The sequence below is a fragment of the Myotis yumanensis genome, unplaced genomic scaffold (assembly GCF_028538775.1).
Source record: "Myotis yumanensis isolate MYYU_CA2020_CCGP unplaced genomic scaffold, mMyoYum1.0.hap1 SCAF_4, whole genome shotgun sequence".
Taxonomy (NCBI): Eukaryota; Metazoa; Chordata; class Mammalia; order Chiroptera; family Vespertilionidae; genus Myotis; species Myotis yumanensis.
This window is the reverse complement of record NW_027223755.1, coordinates 4557349-4572679: the sequence shown is the minus strand read 5'-3', so window position 1 is coordinate 4572679 and position 15331 is coordinate 4557349. Positions and strand designations below refer to the sequence as shown.

The 15331-nt window shown below is 47.1% G+C and overlaps 1 protein-coding gene across 1 annotated transcript in view; it reads right to left on the bottom strand.

The window, feature by feature from the left end:
- OXCT1 (3-oxoacid CoA-transferase 1) overlaps positions 1–15023 on the bottom strand; it is a 127195-nt gene extending 112172 nt beyond the window's left edge. Inside the window, exons 1-3 of the mRNA XM_070411780.1 lie at positions 14850–15023; positions 6466–6574; positions 6009–6099 (exon numbers count right to left, since the gene is read on the bottom strand). Coding sequence (XP_070267881.1) covers positions 6009–6099; positions 6466–6574; positions 14850–14927 — 278 coding nt within the window. The 5' untranslated portion in view covers positions 14928–15023. The remainder of the gene's footprint in view (positions 1–6008; positions 6100–6465; positions 6575–14849) is intronic.
- Between the last annotated feature and the right edge of the window lie 308 nt (positions 15024–15331).

Below are 15331 nucleotides of genomic sequence, written 5' to 3'. Positions count from 1 at the left end.
AAATTAGTTCTTGGGCACACTCTCATACACATAATGCTGTGTTTGGTTGGTTTAGTTTTAACCTACTCCTAATTAACACCTAAGCAGGCCCTCACTTAACAATTCTGTTCCCTTAAATTCAGCTCCACCTGCAGCCTGCCCCTTCTCACCCAATGACAGCACCCCATCCTTAGAGATCTTCAGCACAAACGAAGGGGGTGACCTTTGACTTTCACACGCTATGTGGGCATCCTGACTCTGCCTTCAGAATCTATGCAGAATCTGAGCCTGTCACTCTCCCTCCTCTGTGACCTACACTGTCGCTTCCCTGGACTCCGCGGTGACCTTCCCAGCTGCTACTCCTGGCCCCTATGATCCTACTCGCCAAATGACAGCCGAAAACACAGGCATAAAATATAATGTCCGGTCACGTCCTGCTCTGCCCAAACCCTGCAATGGTATTCACTTACTCAGAGAAAAAGCAAAGGTCTCTGGAGTGGCTGTGCCCCTTGTGATGGGACGCCCAGTCCTGTCTCAACCTCACTCCTCCTAGGTCCTTCCCACTCTGCCTCTGCTGGCCTCCGTATACTCACATCCTGCCCTGGGTCCTTCACGCTGGCCTGTCTGTGTCTCCAAACTCCTCCCCCAGATCGCTGCATGGCTCACACAGGTCCTCCCTGCCCCACTTCCTTCATGAATCTGGCCAGCTGCCCCTCCATGAGTCCTGCCTGGATCACCCATCTTATACCGAAACCTGCCCTCCACCTCCATGCTCCCAATCCCCCTCACGCTTGTTCTTCTTCGTGTAGCACTATAACCTTCTAACACACTGGAAACTTACTTATTTTGCTTTGTTTACTACTATTGCCTGCCTCTGCCCAGTGGAAGGTTAGGTCCACAAAAGCAGAGAACTTGTCCTGTGTTGTTCATGGCTGCACCGCCAGCACCTGGCTGCATACACAATACACAGGGGGCACTAGAGCCACAACTGTTGAACGACTGGCAAATGAATGACTTGCTTCACTTCCCCCTCCTCCCTGGCTCCTCTCTAATAAAAATGAGAGTCATCGAGTCCTTATGCCGGCTATTTTCTGTTTGCCCCCTGTATCCCCCAACCCCACATCCACTGAGCTGCCCTGAGCCGGGGCTGGCTGACCTGTGTGGACTGAATCCTGGGCCCTGCCCTCTGGTTTCCAGTTGGGGTCAGCCACTGCTGATGGGGTCCAGCCAACGCGAGGCACCATCAGAAGGATGGGGTGAGAGGAGAATGATGTCAGGATCTGTATCCCCCTGGCTCACTCCCTGGCTAAGCTGCAGCGCCCTGGGTAGCCCTCTCCCTAGAGCAGCGGTTCTCAACCTGTGGGTCTCGAACAATGAAAATACATCCTGCATATCAGATATTTACATTACGATTCATAACTGTAGCAAAATTACAGTTATGAAGTAGCAACGAAAATAATTTTATGGTTGGGGGTCACCACAACATGAGGAACTGTATTAAAGGGTTGCGGCATTAGGAAGGTTGAGAACCACTGCCCTAGAGCTTTGTTCCAGGTCCTATCAGCTCCCTCCCCTCCTTCCACCAGGCACAGGGCTGCTGAGCTCTGTGGCTTACCTGCACTGCAGGTACTCAGGCTGCTGGTACTCAGGCTGCTTTCCAAGTCCTGACCATTCCTCTAAACCAGCGGTTCTCAACCTGTGAGTCACGACCCCTTTGGCGGTCGAACGACCCTTTCACAGGGGTCACCTAAGACCATCCTGCATATCAGATATTTACATTACGATTCATAACAGTAGCAACATGACAGTTATGAAGTAGCAACGAAAATAATTTTATGGTTGGGTCACAACAGGAGGAACTGTATTTAAAGGGCCAGAAGGTTGAGAACCGCTGCTGTAAACACAGTCCCTTTGGTAAGCTTTCCTCAGTTACCCAATATGAGCATCCCACTGATATCCTCTGGAGCCCTGTCTAAATTACATCCTAACATAAAATAACCCACGAAGGTGGATGCAACCCACTTGCTTTCTGTAGCATTAAATATCTGACCTCCTTCCCAGCGCACAACTCCACACCATGAACCAGAATACACTCCGTCATTCATTGACCTGGGGATTTTCCTAAACACTTTCCCAAACTCCTTGGGTCCCTGTTTGGCTTTTCAATGCATTACACACTTGAACTTGGCCCTGTCTGGAGATGACCTCTCTGTATTTGTTGATTCTGGCTCTGGAAACTATGTGTGTTTGTTGGGTTTGTTTGTTTTTCTTTTCTTTTCTTTTTTCTTTACTTTATTTCTGGATTAGGACCTGGCATAGGAACTAAGCAGGTCACAAGATGTTCAGCCAGGCGACTGCCTGCCTGGCGCCCAATCAGTGTATGCCTCCAAACACACTGCTAGGCAGCTACGTGTCTTTCTTGCCTATGATGATACAAAGTGAAAAAGGCCAGACCCTTCCTCACAGTATAAGAGAGAAGAGAGACATCCATGATCTTCTGCACATGAGGAACATACTAATATTCCTAGAGAAACATATATGAAAGCATTTTGCAGCTTTGTAGTAAAGGTAATTCTGGTGAACTTTCAGAGTGACTCTTGGCTTGGCCTTAGCAACCAGCAGCTTACCTACCCAGAGAGAGTTAACCTTTTCCCTGCAGCGCAACACACTCAGGTCCCAAACACGTGAGCGATGAAAAGAAGTCTAAATCCAAGAATGAGTTAAAGAGATACATTTATGTTCTGCAAATATTTATGAAACTGATTTTCGTTTTCTGAAATCTCATTGAACTGGCTATTCTGGCCAAAAGGAAACTCTGATAAGAATGACATTGCAACCATTTACCAAACTACTCCTTGCCTACTCGCATTTTAGACATCCTTAAATCTCATTACACAAGTTATTCTTACTCTGATCACCCCAAGAGTATTAAAAGAAAAGACAGTGCTATCTTCAGACATAAGGTTGATTGATGACATAGTTATACGGGAAACGTGAAATCTTCTGTGAGCTGAGCACACAAGTTCAAGGGCATACCCCAGGGGAATGCGTCCAATCAGCCAAGAGGGCCTAGACCTCCCTTCCGCCCCTCCAAAGACGCAGCTGCCTCAACAAAGAACCAGGAAAGCAACGGAGCCACTGTCTGTCTCCTGGTTCAAAACCAGCAGTGCAGCCATCTTATTTGCAGAGGCCCTCACAGAACTCCCACCCTGGCTAGGACAGCGCTGTACCCAGTGACGGCACTGAACTCCCAGGCACAGGCACCTCTATCACCAGGTAGTATTCGTTCGTCTCCCACAGGGAAGTGGGGCTGGTCTTGGAGTTGTCTAAAGCCCCACCTTCAAGAACAGTAACCAGGTGAACAGCCTTGTCTTGAAGAAAAGGGCAGACTAATACAACACGTCCATTCTTTCCTTGGTGCTGCGATTTAATTGGTTGATACATGGTTTGTTGTGAAACTTTGGGTTCACACAGGCCTGCAATTCATATGTTAAAGTCTTCCAAAAATCAACGGAAGGCACATTGTCCGTTTTTCCTATCTTCCTAATCAATCCACATCACACTGATCCCAAAAGAGGGGTTAACTTATCTAGACTAACAGGCGCTGCCCCACAGCCAGATAAGTGGCGCCTCGAGGCAACAGGTCTTCCTGATCATTAAAAGCAAATGAAACAAAAGCCATCGGGAGTCCTGCGCTTTGCAAAGATTTCCAAGTCAGGCAGATCTTTCCATAAAAAAAGCCTTTTTCTAAATGAGAAAATAATGATTACTTCTAATTCCAAAGTCTCTCCATTTACCCAACATTTCAAACCATGTCATTGGCTCTCCAATGAAGCAATGCTATCTGACTCAGGTGGCCCAGACAAAGCCCTCACTGCTGCAGACTAAGGGTTTACACCCCCTAATCAGGAGCAACAGCGCCTTCTGTGTTCCATGAAGTAGGTGGTCAGTACCTACTCTGCATCGAGAACTCATGCCTGGCTGGTGTGGGTCAGTGGTTGAGGTCACGTTTCAATACCCAGTCAGGGCACATGCCCATGTTGCGGGCTCGATCCCAGTAGAGGGCGTGCAGGAGGCAGCCTATCAATGATTCTCTCTCATTGATGTTTCTAACTCTCTCTCCTTCTCCCTTCCTCTCTGAAATCAATAAAAATATATTTTAAAAGAATTCATATATTACACTGGCCTTGTAAGCACTGAGCTATCTGGAAAACCCACAAAGTACTGGTCACCAAAAGTATGTTTAACAAATACAAAGTCAGCTCAAAGGGCACTGGATGTGCTTAAGTAATATCAAGTGACCGTGAATAAATTACTTCCCTATTTACAGATGCGTTCCCTCTGTTACATGAGGGAGCTGAACAGCTGAGCGCTACAACCCTGCCCAGCTCTGACATTCAGTGACTCTGAGCACACAGTAAGGACAGAAAACCACTCTGAGTAACAGGATCGGCCTGCAATGTGTATCGGAGAGAATAGATACAATTCAGGATACAAAGAAAAGCTAAAAGTTTCCAAAGGAATTCAGAAAGGGGCAAGAGAAGTTTTAAACTTGGATAAGGCTTCTTTGAAGATATGTAACTTAAGTCAAATTCTGAAAAATGGGGAAGATGAGGATACACAGAGAAGAGGTGGGAGAACCTTCCAGATGAAAATAATGGCATAAAGAAATGCAGCAAATGATCGATGTTTCTCTCTCATCGATGTTTCTGACTATCTCTCTCCCTTCCTCTCTGTAAAAAATCAATAAAATATATTTAAAAAAAAAAAAAGAAATGCAGCAAAGGAAAAATGAGCACAAATGTAGGATCAGTTTTGTATCCTAAATAACCTGTGCTATTTGCTCTAAGCTGAATTTGTGATTAATAGGTTATACTGCAAATTCAGTTAATTAAAGAAAAATTGTTTAAGATGTTTAGTCCTTCGTGATTGACAGAGAGCTGATGATGATTTGTCATTTTGTATAAAAATAGCTTTTTCCTTTATAACTAAACATACCGCCCTAACCGGTTTGGCTCAGTGGATAGAGTGTCAGCCTGCGGACTCAAGGGTCCCGGGTTCGATTCCCGTCAAGGGCAGGCACATCCCCAGTAGGGAGTGTACAGGAGGTAGCTGATCGATGTTTTTCTCTCATGGATGTTTCTAATTCTCTATCCCTCTCCCTTCCTCTCTGTAAAAAATCAATAAAATATAACTAAACATACCTTAAGGGCATGTCATTCATTATTAAAATGTTATGGCTTAGTGTTGACCGTTTTGATATTCGATCCCGCTGTCTTAAGTGCTGCTGCATATCCTCCTCCCTCCACCAAGACCAGCAACCTTTTTAATGATTAATGATGTTCCTTACATATCACCTAGAGTAATGGCATAATCCAGTGAAAGGACTTAAAACAGATTGCAAATTGATGTCCACCTTTCCTGATACAACATGCAATAACATACAACATAAAGGAACATCTCATACAACATAACATACAACATAAAGGAATATCTCTAATTTTTAAAATACGGGAGTCAATTTAAAAATATATATTTCAACTTAACAGTATGTTTGAAATTAAAATAAAAGCACATCAGATTAAGATACAAAAATTATGCAAGTATCCTTTACTTATGATTAAGAAGTATGATACCACCCTAGCCATTTTGGCTCAGTGGATAGAGCATTGGCCTTCAGACTGAAGGGTCTCAGGTTCAATTCTTGGCCCCAGTCGGGTGCGTGTGGGAGACAACCAATCAATGTGTCTCTCTCACATCGATGTTTCTCTCTCTCTCCCCCTCCTTTCCACTCTCTCTAAAAATCAATGGGAAAATATCCTCGGGTGAGGATTAACAACAACAACAACAAAAAAAAAGTATTTGAATAGATGGAACCATGACTCCTGAGCTTATTAAACACTATCTTTTGATGTGGGAGCATATTGCTCATTTAAGGGGGAAAACTTTCATTTCAGTGATAGACTCTGTATAAATAACATGGAGAATTGTCATTCCCTTCAAACCAATGGTCTTAAAAGTGCACTCACCCCGCATTGTTGCTGACTGCAGTGAGCCCCTTGACTCCGGTCTTCAGCAAAGCTCCGATGAGATTCTCTGGAATGCCACACAGGCCGAAGCCTGTAAGAAGCCAAAAAGGTCAACCATTTGTGAAGAGAGGAAAGTTGTTTCAGGGAAATGAGTGTTATTCTCTTTTAGTAAAAAAGACAATCTATACGCACCTATGTGACCTACTAAGCAAAACGCACAGTATCTCAGCAACTCAATAGACATAAAGCTGATCCCAAATGTTTGACACCAATATACAGCACCAGATATCACTGTCCAGCCCTCAATTCATGAGTATAAAGCCAAGCATGATGTGTTAATACGGCTACACATCATTCTTCTTGCACTTAACTGCATATGGACTACGGCCCCACTTTACCATTTAACCTTATGCAGTCAGGGTGTTACCATCGAAAGGAAAACAACACTGTTACTCACCACCAACCAGGATCTTTGCACCGTCAGGGATATCTTTGACAGCTTCCACTGGATCTTTGTAAAATTTGGTATGGCGACATGTGCTGGTTGAAAAATAGCAAACACCTCCCTAAAACATTAAAAAAAAAACATTTTAAGTGAATAATCATTTGGAGATGTCTTTACTTGCATAGCAATTTATTCAATTTTTATATATACAAGGACAGTTTCACTATGTCCTCTTTGAAAGAGTGGGGCTGTAAGTAATTCATCTTAAGAATAAATGAAGCCCTAGCCGGTTTGGCTCAGTGGACAGAGCATTGGCCTACGGACTGAAGCATCCCAGGTTCAATTCCAGTCAAGGGCACATGCTGAGGTTGCAGGCTCCATCACCAGTAGGGGGTGTACAGGAGGCAGCTCCTCAATGATTCTCATCATTGATGTTTTCTATCACTCTCTCCCTCTCCCTTCCTCTCTCTGAAATCAATAGAAATTAAAAATAAAAATAAATACTGGTAAATAAAAAGGAGTGGAAGGGACATACTCTATCCAGATTATCATTGGAGTCCTCCCATGATCTATTTCTTCTATTATACAAGGGACAATGCTGTGATATTTGTGGCCACACAAAAATAGATGGCCCAGATACTAGCACTCAAATTCCGAATGGCAAGATCAAGCATCGATTTCTGACAGTAACCTAACCTTCCATTCAATCCACAAATACTTACTGAGAGCCTAGTATAGGCAAACTACTGTGGTATTGACTGCAACCTAGTCAGTATTAAGACATGACTGCCGCTCTCAGGGAAGCACAGCATGACCAATACTACCTGATCCAACAATGCTGGGTAACAGAATGCCTCCTAAAGGAACAAGTAAAGAACAGCACACAAATGACTCAGCCCCCTCTGGGGCTTGGAGTTCCAGATGCTGTTGAAAAGTAGCAAATGAACACCTGCAAGGGAGGCATGGCTAGAATTACTGTCACCTCGTCAGCTTTCAAAATCCATTTTTAACTGTTTCTGTCTTTATACTTCACCCACAATAGGTACAGGACAAATTGGGAAGCCCATATGTTGCACACAATCACTCATCCTCAACATCTCTTTTTAGTTATATCAAAGCTCTCCTTTAGTCTCATCATATACTCAACCTGAATAGAGGAAGGAGAGAGAATGACACCTGACTCCTGACACATGGCCACCTTAACAAGTCCACTGCCAATCAGCCTCCCAGACAGACATCCCGTTGTGGGTAAGGTAACAGCATAAAATAGCATTTCTCGGATTCTCTTCAGCCTCTAAAAACTCCTGTTAGAAAAAGTGTCACTTAGTACAAAAGCCTATTTAAGAGAACTTTACTGAAAGTCAAATGAGATTTGCAGAGTTGGAGGTCACACAGATGACTTTTGTCCCTTTAAATTTCAACCATGGTCAAGGTCAGGCAGGGCATGAGGTAGGCCTGGCACATCACCCAAACACGGGGAGCAAGTGGAGGCAGAGACAGAAAGGGCCTTCTTCTCTTCCTTATCTTCAAGTAGCAAGGAATTTTTTTATTCTGTTTTAAACACACACATACACAAATATATTTTTAATCTTGGAAATTAAAGGTTTGGAGCCTGAGTAAATAGGTGAACAGAGCGCAAAATAGAGTCGAGGATATCTCCTGAAACGAGAGAAGAGAAAAATACACAGTTACATAATCCAACCAACTCGTTTTGCAGGTCACGCTTCCAAAGCTTAGGAAGATCTTGTCGCGTCCCCAGCACTTTTGAAGCAGGACCAGGTCCCGGGTTTGTGCCTTCTAGCACAAGGTCCTTCCACCACCGCAGTCCCCGTGGTCTTTAAAAGTCCTCCATCTTCTTCTACTTCTATTTCACTGTTTATACACAACAAACCTTGCTGAGTGTCCTGCTTTCTGGAGAAGAAGTCTGCTGTCAATCTCCAGTGAGGAGTCGGGGCCTTAGCAGGATGAGAGGAAGGAGATGAAAGATTTGTCTGCAGGGGGTGGTATCGCCCTGACTATTTACCCACGGAAAGAAACACGAGTCCTGTGGCGAGGAAGTCAGAAGAAAACTCGTTTCTCCTGAGACCCAGAGAGCTCTTCAGATTCACGCAGCATAGACTGGGCAGGGCCTCCAATCCCTTCTTTCAGCAGATAATTATGCCTTCATGCCAGTCAGAAATCATGGAGGAGCTGGGCCCACACCCCCAGAAAGTTCTCAGAAGTACTTTATTTTAATTTTTTAATCATTTTTTTATTGTTTTCAGAGAGGAAGGGAAAGAGAGAGAGAGATAAACATCAAGTATGAGAGAGAGAATCATTAATCAGCTGCCTCCAGCAGGCCCCACACTGGGGATCAAGCCCACAACCCAGGCATGTGCCCTGACCCGGTGGGGATCGAACCATGACCTCCTGGCTCATAGGTCAATGCTCAACCTCTGAGCCATGCCGGCCGGGCTGGTCAGGCCCTCAAAAATATTTTAGAAAAGACCCAAGAGTTTCACATTTACCCGGATAACCAAGAGTTTAAAAGCAATAAAAGTGACTCATGTTTCCAGGGACTGTGAGGAGAGCTCAGAACAATGAAGACTCTACAGGCACTCAAATTTGTTTTTTTCATTTTTCATACATTCAGTTGACAGCATTTGTTGCCATTTAATCCACGTGTTATGCTGACATTTGATATCTGATGGTTGAGAAACCAATGGTGTGGCATAATGGGCCACACTCCCCATCTCCAAGTCAAGGGAGTACTGCCAACACCTTCTAAGATTAGGCGTGGGCGGGGCGGGGGGGGGGGGGGGTGCCTCTAATAATATGCTGTTCTCACACTGACCTCTACCTTCTAATATATTCTTAATACCAAAACAGTGATATGAAAAGACCCAAGCACCATCTGCTAAATAAACAAAGAACCTTTGAGTTTGCATAAGTTACCTAAAAGAATGAAGAATAATGAATTGTTCAGCTTTGACATCCATTTATTGTGAGATACCCCCGCCCCCCCCAAGTCCTCCTTTATGTTCCCATAATGTATTTCATTTTGCTTTTCCACTCTCTTACCTTCGGCAAATTTCCATGTTATTATTACTACTATTTCTGCTAATGCTGTTGGGGGAGCTACATAATAATGACTCAGTACTGAAGTGTAAGAAATAATCAAAACTCTTACAGGGAAACATTCTTATATTTCATCCATTTCTCCTTAAGATAAATTTTGTCTACAAAGACCCTTTGCCCTCTACATCACATTTTTACACTTGACCTTTGAGGTTTGATTCCACTGTTGAACCTAAATGTTATCACATGACTTCCCAATCCAGAATCTTTTTCCTCTCTAGCCACTTCTGCCATATTTCTTGCCCCTAAATTTCTCTTTTTCCTGCCACTCAATACCCCAGAACTTAATGAAAATGCACTTCATGGAAGACCTTTCAGGGAAAATCCAAAAAGCACAGTGCTTTTTCATTTTAAAATACATTGTATCTTAATGATATGGAACTGTACAGCCAGCTATTTACCTTGTCACCTTCCAGTTAAATAAGTCAGGACATAGGAACATTGATACTGCCCACTTCAGTATCAAAGTTTGATTAACAGAAGCAGGGCAGAGAGGCCACATGGAGAGGTGAGGAGAGCCCTGTTAGAAGGAACAGGCAGTAACACGCAGGGATCAACACACCCACAGACCTGCAAGGATGAGGATGGCCATTGCCAAAGGAGGAGCTGATGTGTGCTGACATGCTTTAGCTGTGCAGGGGCGGGAAAATAATTTTCCTTCTACCCTTTTAAGGTTCTTTTGACTGCTCTGATCATCAAATTGACATGAGACAGGAGAAAATAATCAAACTTATCATGTACATATGGGGTTCCACTAGAATATGGGATCCAAGGAAAAACTGGGCAGCTGAGGCTTACATGCTATCTTGAGCTAAAGAGAAGGAATAGTAGGGGGTGAGGGGACATCAAAGGGCAAGAAAGCAATTCACGTGGAGATGGAAAAGCATCTATTTGGTAAGTAAATGTTTGCTGGGCCATCTTTAAACAGTGAGACCCACAGAGGACATTGGCCAAACAGGCCTTGCCGCGTCCCGTCTGTCACACACTAGCTCACATTCTAGCTCTGTCTGATGTCTCCCTTCCGGGAGCAGGTCCTCGATCTAAAGTCTTTCGGGCAGTTAGGGGGGAGGCCAAAGGTTTCCTCTGAGTCCTTCCTTAAAAATAACCAGCTTCAAATCATCAATATCCCAAAAAAGGCATATATGGGGTGGCAAGCTCTCCTTCCTCTCAGCTGTCCAGCCCGGTGTCCAGCCAGTGTGCCCAAGGCGGAATGTTCATCTTAAACTAAACACCGCCAAGTCCGCACTTATGACAGGTGCTCACAGGGAGTCACCAACACCAGGCAATTCTCCCAGCAGTGGCAGCCTTGGCGTTCGAGGGGACACCCATGTTCTCTTCCAATGCAGGTGCGATGCCCAACACTCGGAAGGAGCACAGACGGAGGGATGCTTCGCGCCTGGTGCACCAGGAAGCCGGAGGGGCTGTCCAGGAGCTACCTCACTGATGCGGGAGGGAATCCAGGAAGGAGCAGCTGCATGTGTCAAGGTCAGAGAAGGGAAAGGGGCCCATGGGGAGAGACTAGAAGAGCAGGCTGTAGAGGCAGACTGAGGCAGGCTGTTCAAGGCCTTAGAGACCACATTAAAGAGTTTCAACTTCCTCCTTCCATGAGGCAAGAACAGCAAAGCTTTTGAAGCAGACAGATGTCACAGCTCTCATATGAAAATCTACATTGGGGATGTGGCAGGGGAACTCATTGTTTCCTTCATCCATCCGCTTTTTCAAAAATACCTACTTTGTATCGAATATAGTAAATACTGGGGACAGTGCTTTAAAGAAAATACCATACAAGCATACCAGTAGTCCCTGCTCTGAAGAAACTTGCACACTAGCAAGGCTAAAAGTCACTAAATAATTACAAAATTAGTACACGTGACACCAGTGATCAACTAGGCAGTGGTTCTCAACCTTCTGGCCCTTTAAATGCAGTTCCTCATGTTGTGACCCCCAACCACAAAATTATTTTCGTTGCTACTTCATAACTGTAATTTTGCTACTGTTATGAATAATAATGTAAATATCTGATATGCAGGATGGTCTTAGGTGACCCCTGTGAAAGGGTCGCTTGACCCCCAAAGGGGTCTCGACCCACAGGTTGAGAACCACTGAACTAGAGGTAGAGAAAGGAGAGGAGAGAATGTTTTCAAGCTTACACACTGGATTGACACTGGTCTGTTAACCATAAAGAAAACAAAACACCCCTAACTGGTTTGGCTCAGTGGATAGAGCGTCGGCCTGTGGACTGAAGGGTCCCAGGTTTGATTCTGGTCAAGGGCATGTACCTTGGTTGCAGGCACATCCCCAGTAGGGGGTGTGCAGGAGGCAGCTAATTGAACTCTCATCAATGTTTCTAACTCTCTATCCCTCACCCTTCCTCTCTGTAAAAAATCAATAAAATATATTTTAAAAAATCAAAGCAAGGGAGGGAAAAACCATATTGTGGCTGGTTCCTTCTGAGTCAGAAAAACTTGAAGTGCTGAGTGACCTCTAGGCGGAGTCGACCAGTAAGCTACCCCAGAAGGACTGCAGCTCAGCAGTCTGGGGCTGGAGAAAGGTCTGGGAGAGACAGTTACAAGGAAGAGAGGTAGCTAAAGTGTTAATGGCGATTTTTTTCCCCAGTAATAACTTTCTATAATGAATAGAGAAAAGAGTACTAAATGCTCCCTCTGAAGTAGTAATGGAGAAGATACCTTCAGATAGTCTATTCTAATCTAAGTTCTTGCCAGTGGTTCTGAAAGTGCAGTCCTCAGACCAGCAGCCTTAACATCACCTGGGAACTTTATTAATGCAAACTATGGGACCCCACCCAGGACCAACTACATCAGAAATTCCAGGGGGAGTGGGGAGAGTCTATCTGATAAAGCCTCCAGGTAATTCTGATGCATGTTCAAGTTTTATAGCCTTGCCTATTATAGATTTTTTAAAAAAACACTATCTCGTTTTATGCTTATGTTTATCAGAAAAAATCTCAAGACTGCTACTTAAAGGGTTCTCCCAACAATGTAATAAACATGTGTTGCATACCTAGTCTATGCAGGGCAGTGTGTAATGTTGAGAGAGATGGGGAATAAGGCATATGGTCCTTGCCCGAAAGGAAACTTGCATCCAGTTAAGACGTGCACACCTGAAGTTAAGCAAGTACACGTGTAACCACTTAACTGAAGTAGGAGGCAAGGATTTAAGCAGCATGGGCACTCACTAAGTGCCAAGCGCTGGAGGAGCGCTGGGAAGCAGGCGTTGTTAGCATGATACGCAAACCTGAACGTGAGAGTCTGAATCTTGATAGGAACTTTCCATGACAAACTGCAAAACCCCTAATGCGTAGCTCGGCCATCTAAGCAGAGGTTTCCTGGGCTTGGGCATGGTTTAATGGTATACCTACAGGTGAGAAAATGAGTAAATTACACTTAGGTAAATAAGTAATCTCCATGTGACTGACCTTGGCCCAAGGGCCTCTCCCTATAGTGGTTTGCATTCTGGCATGCCTGCAGCAAGTCAGTGCCTGGCTGAAGGTCGGGTGCCGGGAGCCGGTCCATCCTTGCTGCTTGACACAGTTGCTGCAGGGAAGAAACATCTGCACAGCATATGTTTCAAGGGACATGGCATACTGTTCTTAATATGTTTGCTCCCCTTCTTGGCGCTATGTGTTTTAACCAAGGTCACCTCTCCGAGAAAGGTTGTTTCCCCAGGTAGGGATTTTTCCCTGAAGTTAGGGAGGGGATAAAACGCCTTAACTAAGTGCCAGGTGGGTAATTAATCACTTTAACTACGAACAATCACGCTTAAGCTACATAATCTTTACTCCCTGGAATGGAGATAAGAAATGCCCTAACCTTTGGAATAGAAATTGATAGGATTAAAATCAACTGGTATAAATACAGATGTAACAAGACAACAGGACACAGAACCTAGAGACAGAACCTAGTGAGAGAACATGGCAAAAGATCCTGGACAGAACCTTGCTACAGAACATGGCTGGAGAACTTAGTGACAGAACTTGGCTGAAGGAACCTGGCTAGGAGGAACCTCGCCATGATGATCACCTGAAGGCTGCCTCCATCTCATTCCTTCTTCGCCCGACTCCGTCCACACCTTTGGGGACCCCTGGACCTGTTGGGGTTGGACCCCAACAGTCGGGTTCCCTTTGAATAGTGCCCCACATGTCCGAAGCTATCTGCAGTGACCAACATGAGCATGTAGGAGTCAAACGTTCCAGTTCTCAGTCATCCCCAGCATCTAACTAAGGGGCCCGCTGCAGTTTTTGCTCTCGGATATTGGGTGCGGGAAGGATAGGAGAGGCGTGGGCCGGGCCAGGAGCTCTCAGTGAGCAAGGCGCGCTTGCAAGCTCAGAACTATCACTCCATGCGCTACTAAGTAAAAACATCACTTTTCCTTTTGCCTTCTTAGAAAGCGGTTCCCATGGTTACAAGATAGCGGAGGTAAGTCGCCCTCGGGACCCAGAGCTCAGGCCCAGTTCCCGCCTCCGAGGACTCCAGACTGGAGTCACCTGAGCGGGGGGCTTCCCAGCTGGGGCAGAGCTTGGGGCCAAAACACACAAGAAGCAACAAAGGGACGCCACTCGGTGGAGAGTTGGTAGTGACGGCGGAACAAGGATGCCAAAGGGCTTAGAAGACGGAAATCTTCCAACCGGGATCCCTGGGGGACGTCGGGGGGAGGGCCGCCGGGGCCCGAGGAGCGCGAGGGAGCCACGGCGGGACCGCGGCCGACTTCTCCGCTCGCTCGGCGGAGAAGACGCTCCCCCTGTCCCGCTCCCCGCCCCCCACCCCCTGCGGGCGGCGCAGCCGGGCCATGTAGAGGAGGCGAGCGTGGGCTCGGCACCGCGTCCCCGCCGCGCCCAGCACCCGCCCCCTTGGCGGGAAGTGGCCCGAGCCCCGGCCAAGTCGGCCCTGGGTCCTGGGCCCCGAGATCCCCAGCGCAGGGCGCACACCCACCCGCCGCCGCCGCCGCCGCCCCGGAAACCCGCGCGCTCCACGCCGGGACCTCAGCCGCGCCGCTGCCCGGAGCAGAGATGCGCGCCCGCTCCCCCTTCCCAGCCTCTCGCGCGCTTCTGGGCCTCGCCTGGTCCCTCGGGGGGGCGTACGCAGGACCGATCCTCCGCGGGGGCCCGAAAGGGCAGGGAGGCGCCGGCGCATCTCGGTGCCCCGGGGACGGCGCCCCGGTGCCCAGCCCAGGCTGGACAGGGCGGGTGCCCGCGGAGCAAACGCGGCAGCGCTCGGGGTGTCCCCTGCGGTTTTCCGTGACCCACTTCCCATGCACTTTACCTTGGATCGGGGGCCCCAGGAGCCGCGCGCCGAGGCGCAGAGACGTGGCCAGGAGCAGAGGAGTCGGAGAGGTGCCATGATGAGCCCGGCGGGGAGGCGGCGGCGGCGGGAGCGTCCCGAGGCTGGAGGCGCCGGGCAGCCGCGTCCCTGGATGGAAGGGAAGGGAGGTGCGGGGGGCGGGCTGGAGGCTCGGCCGCGAACTGGTGACGTCCGGGTCCTCCCGCGCAGAGCGCCTCGCCCCCCTCGGCGGCGGGGAGGGGCCCGGCTCACTCTTTTTCCGGGTAAGTAGCTGGTTGGCGAGCGCTCTGCCACCCTAGCCCCTTGGTCCACAGTTTAGCTCGGAGGGGGGCACGGTGTCTGCTTTCCCAAGGTCAGGGTTAAGTCTGGGCATTCGGGCGGCGCAGGACTGTCACTTGCTGCTTTTCCAAGTCAGTGCCTGGCACGTCGCCCCCCACTGCCCTTCCCCCGTCTATACGGCGTTC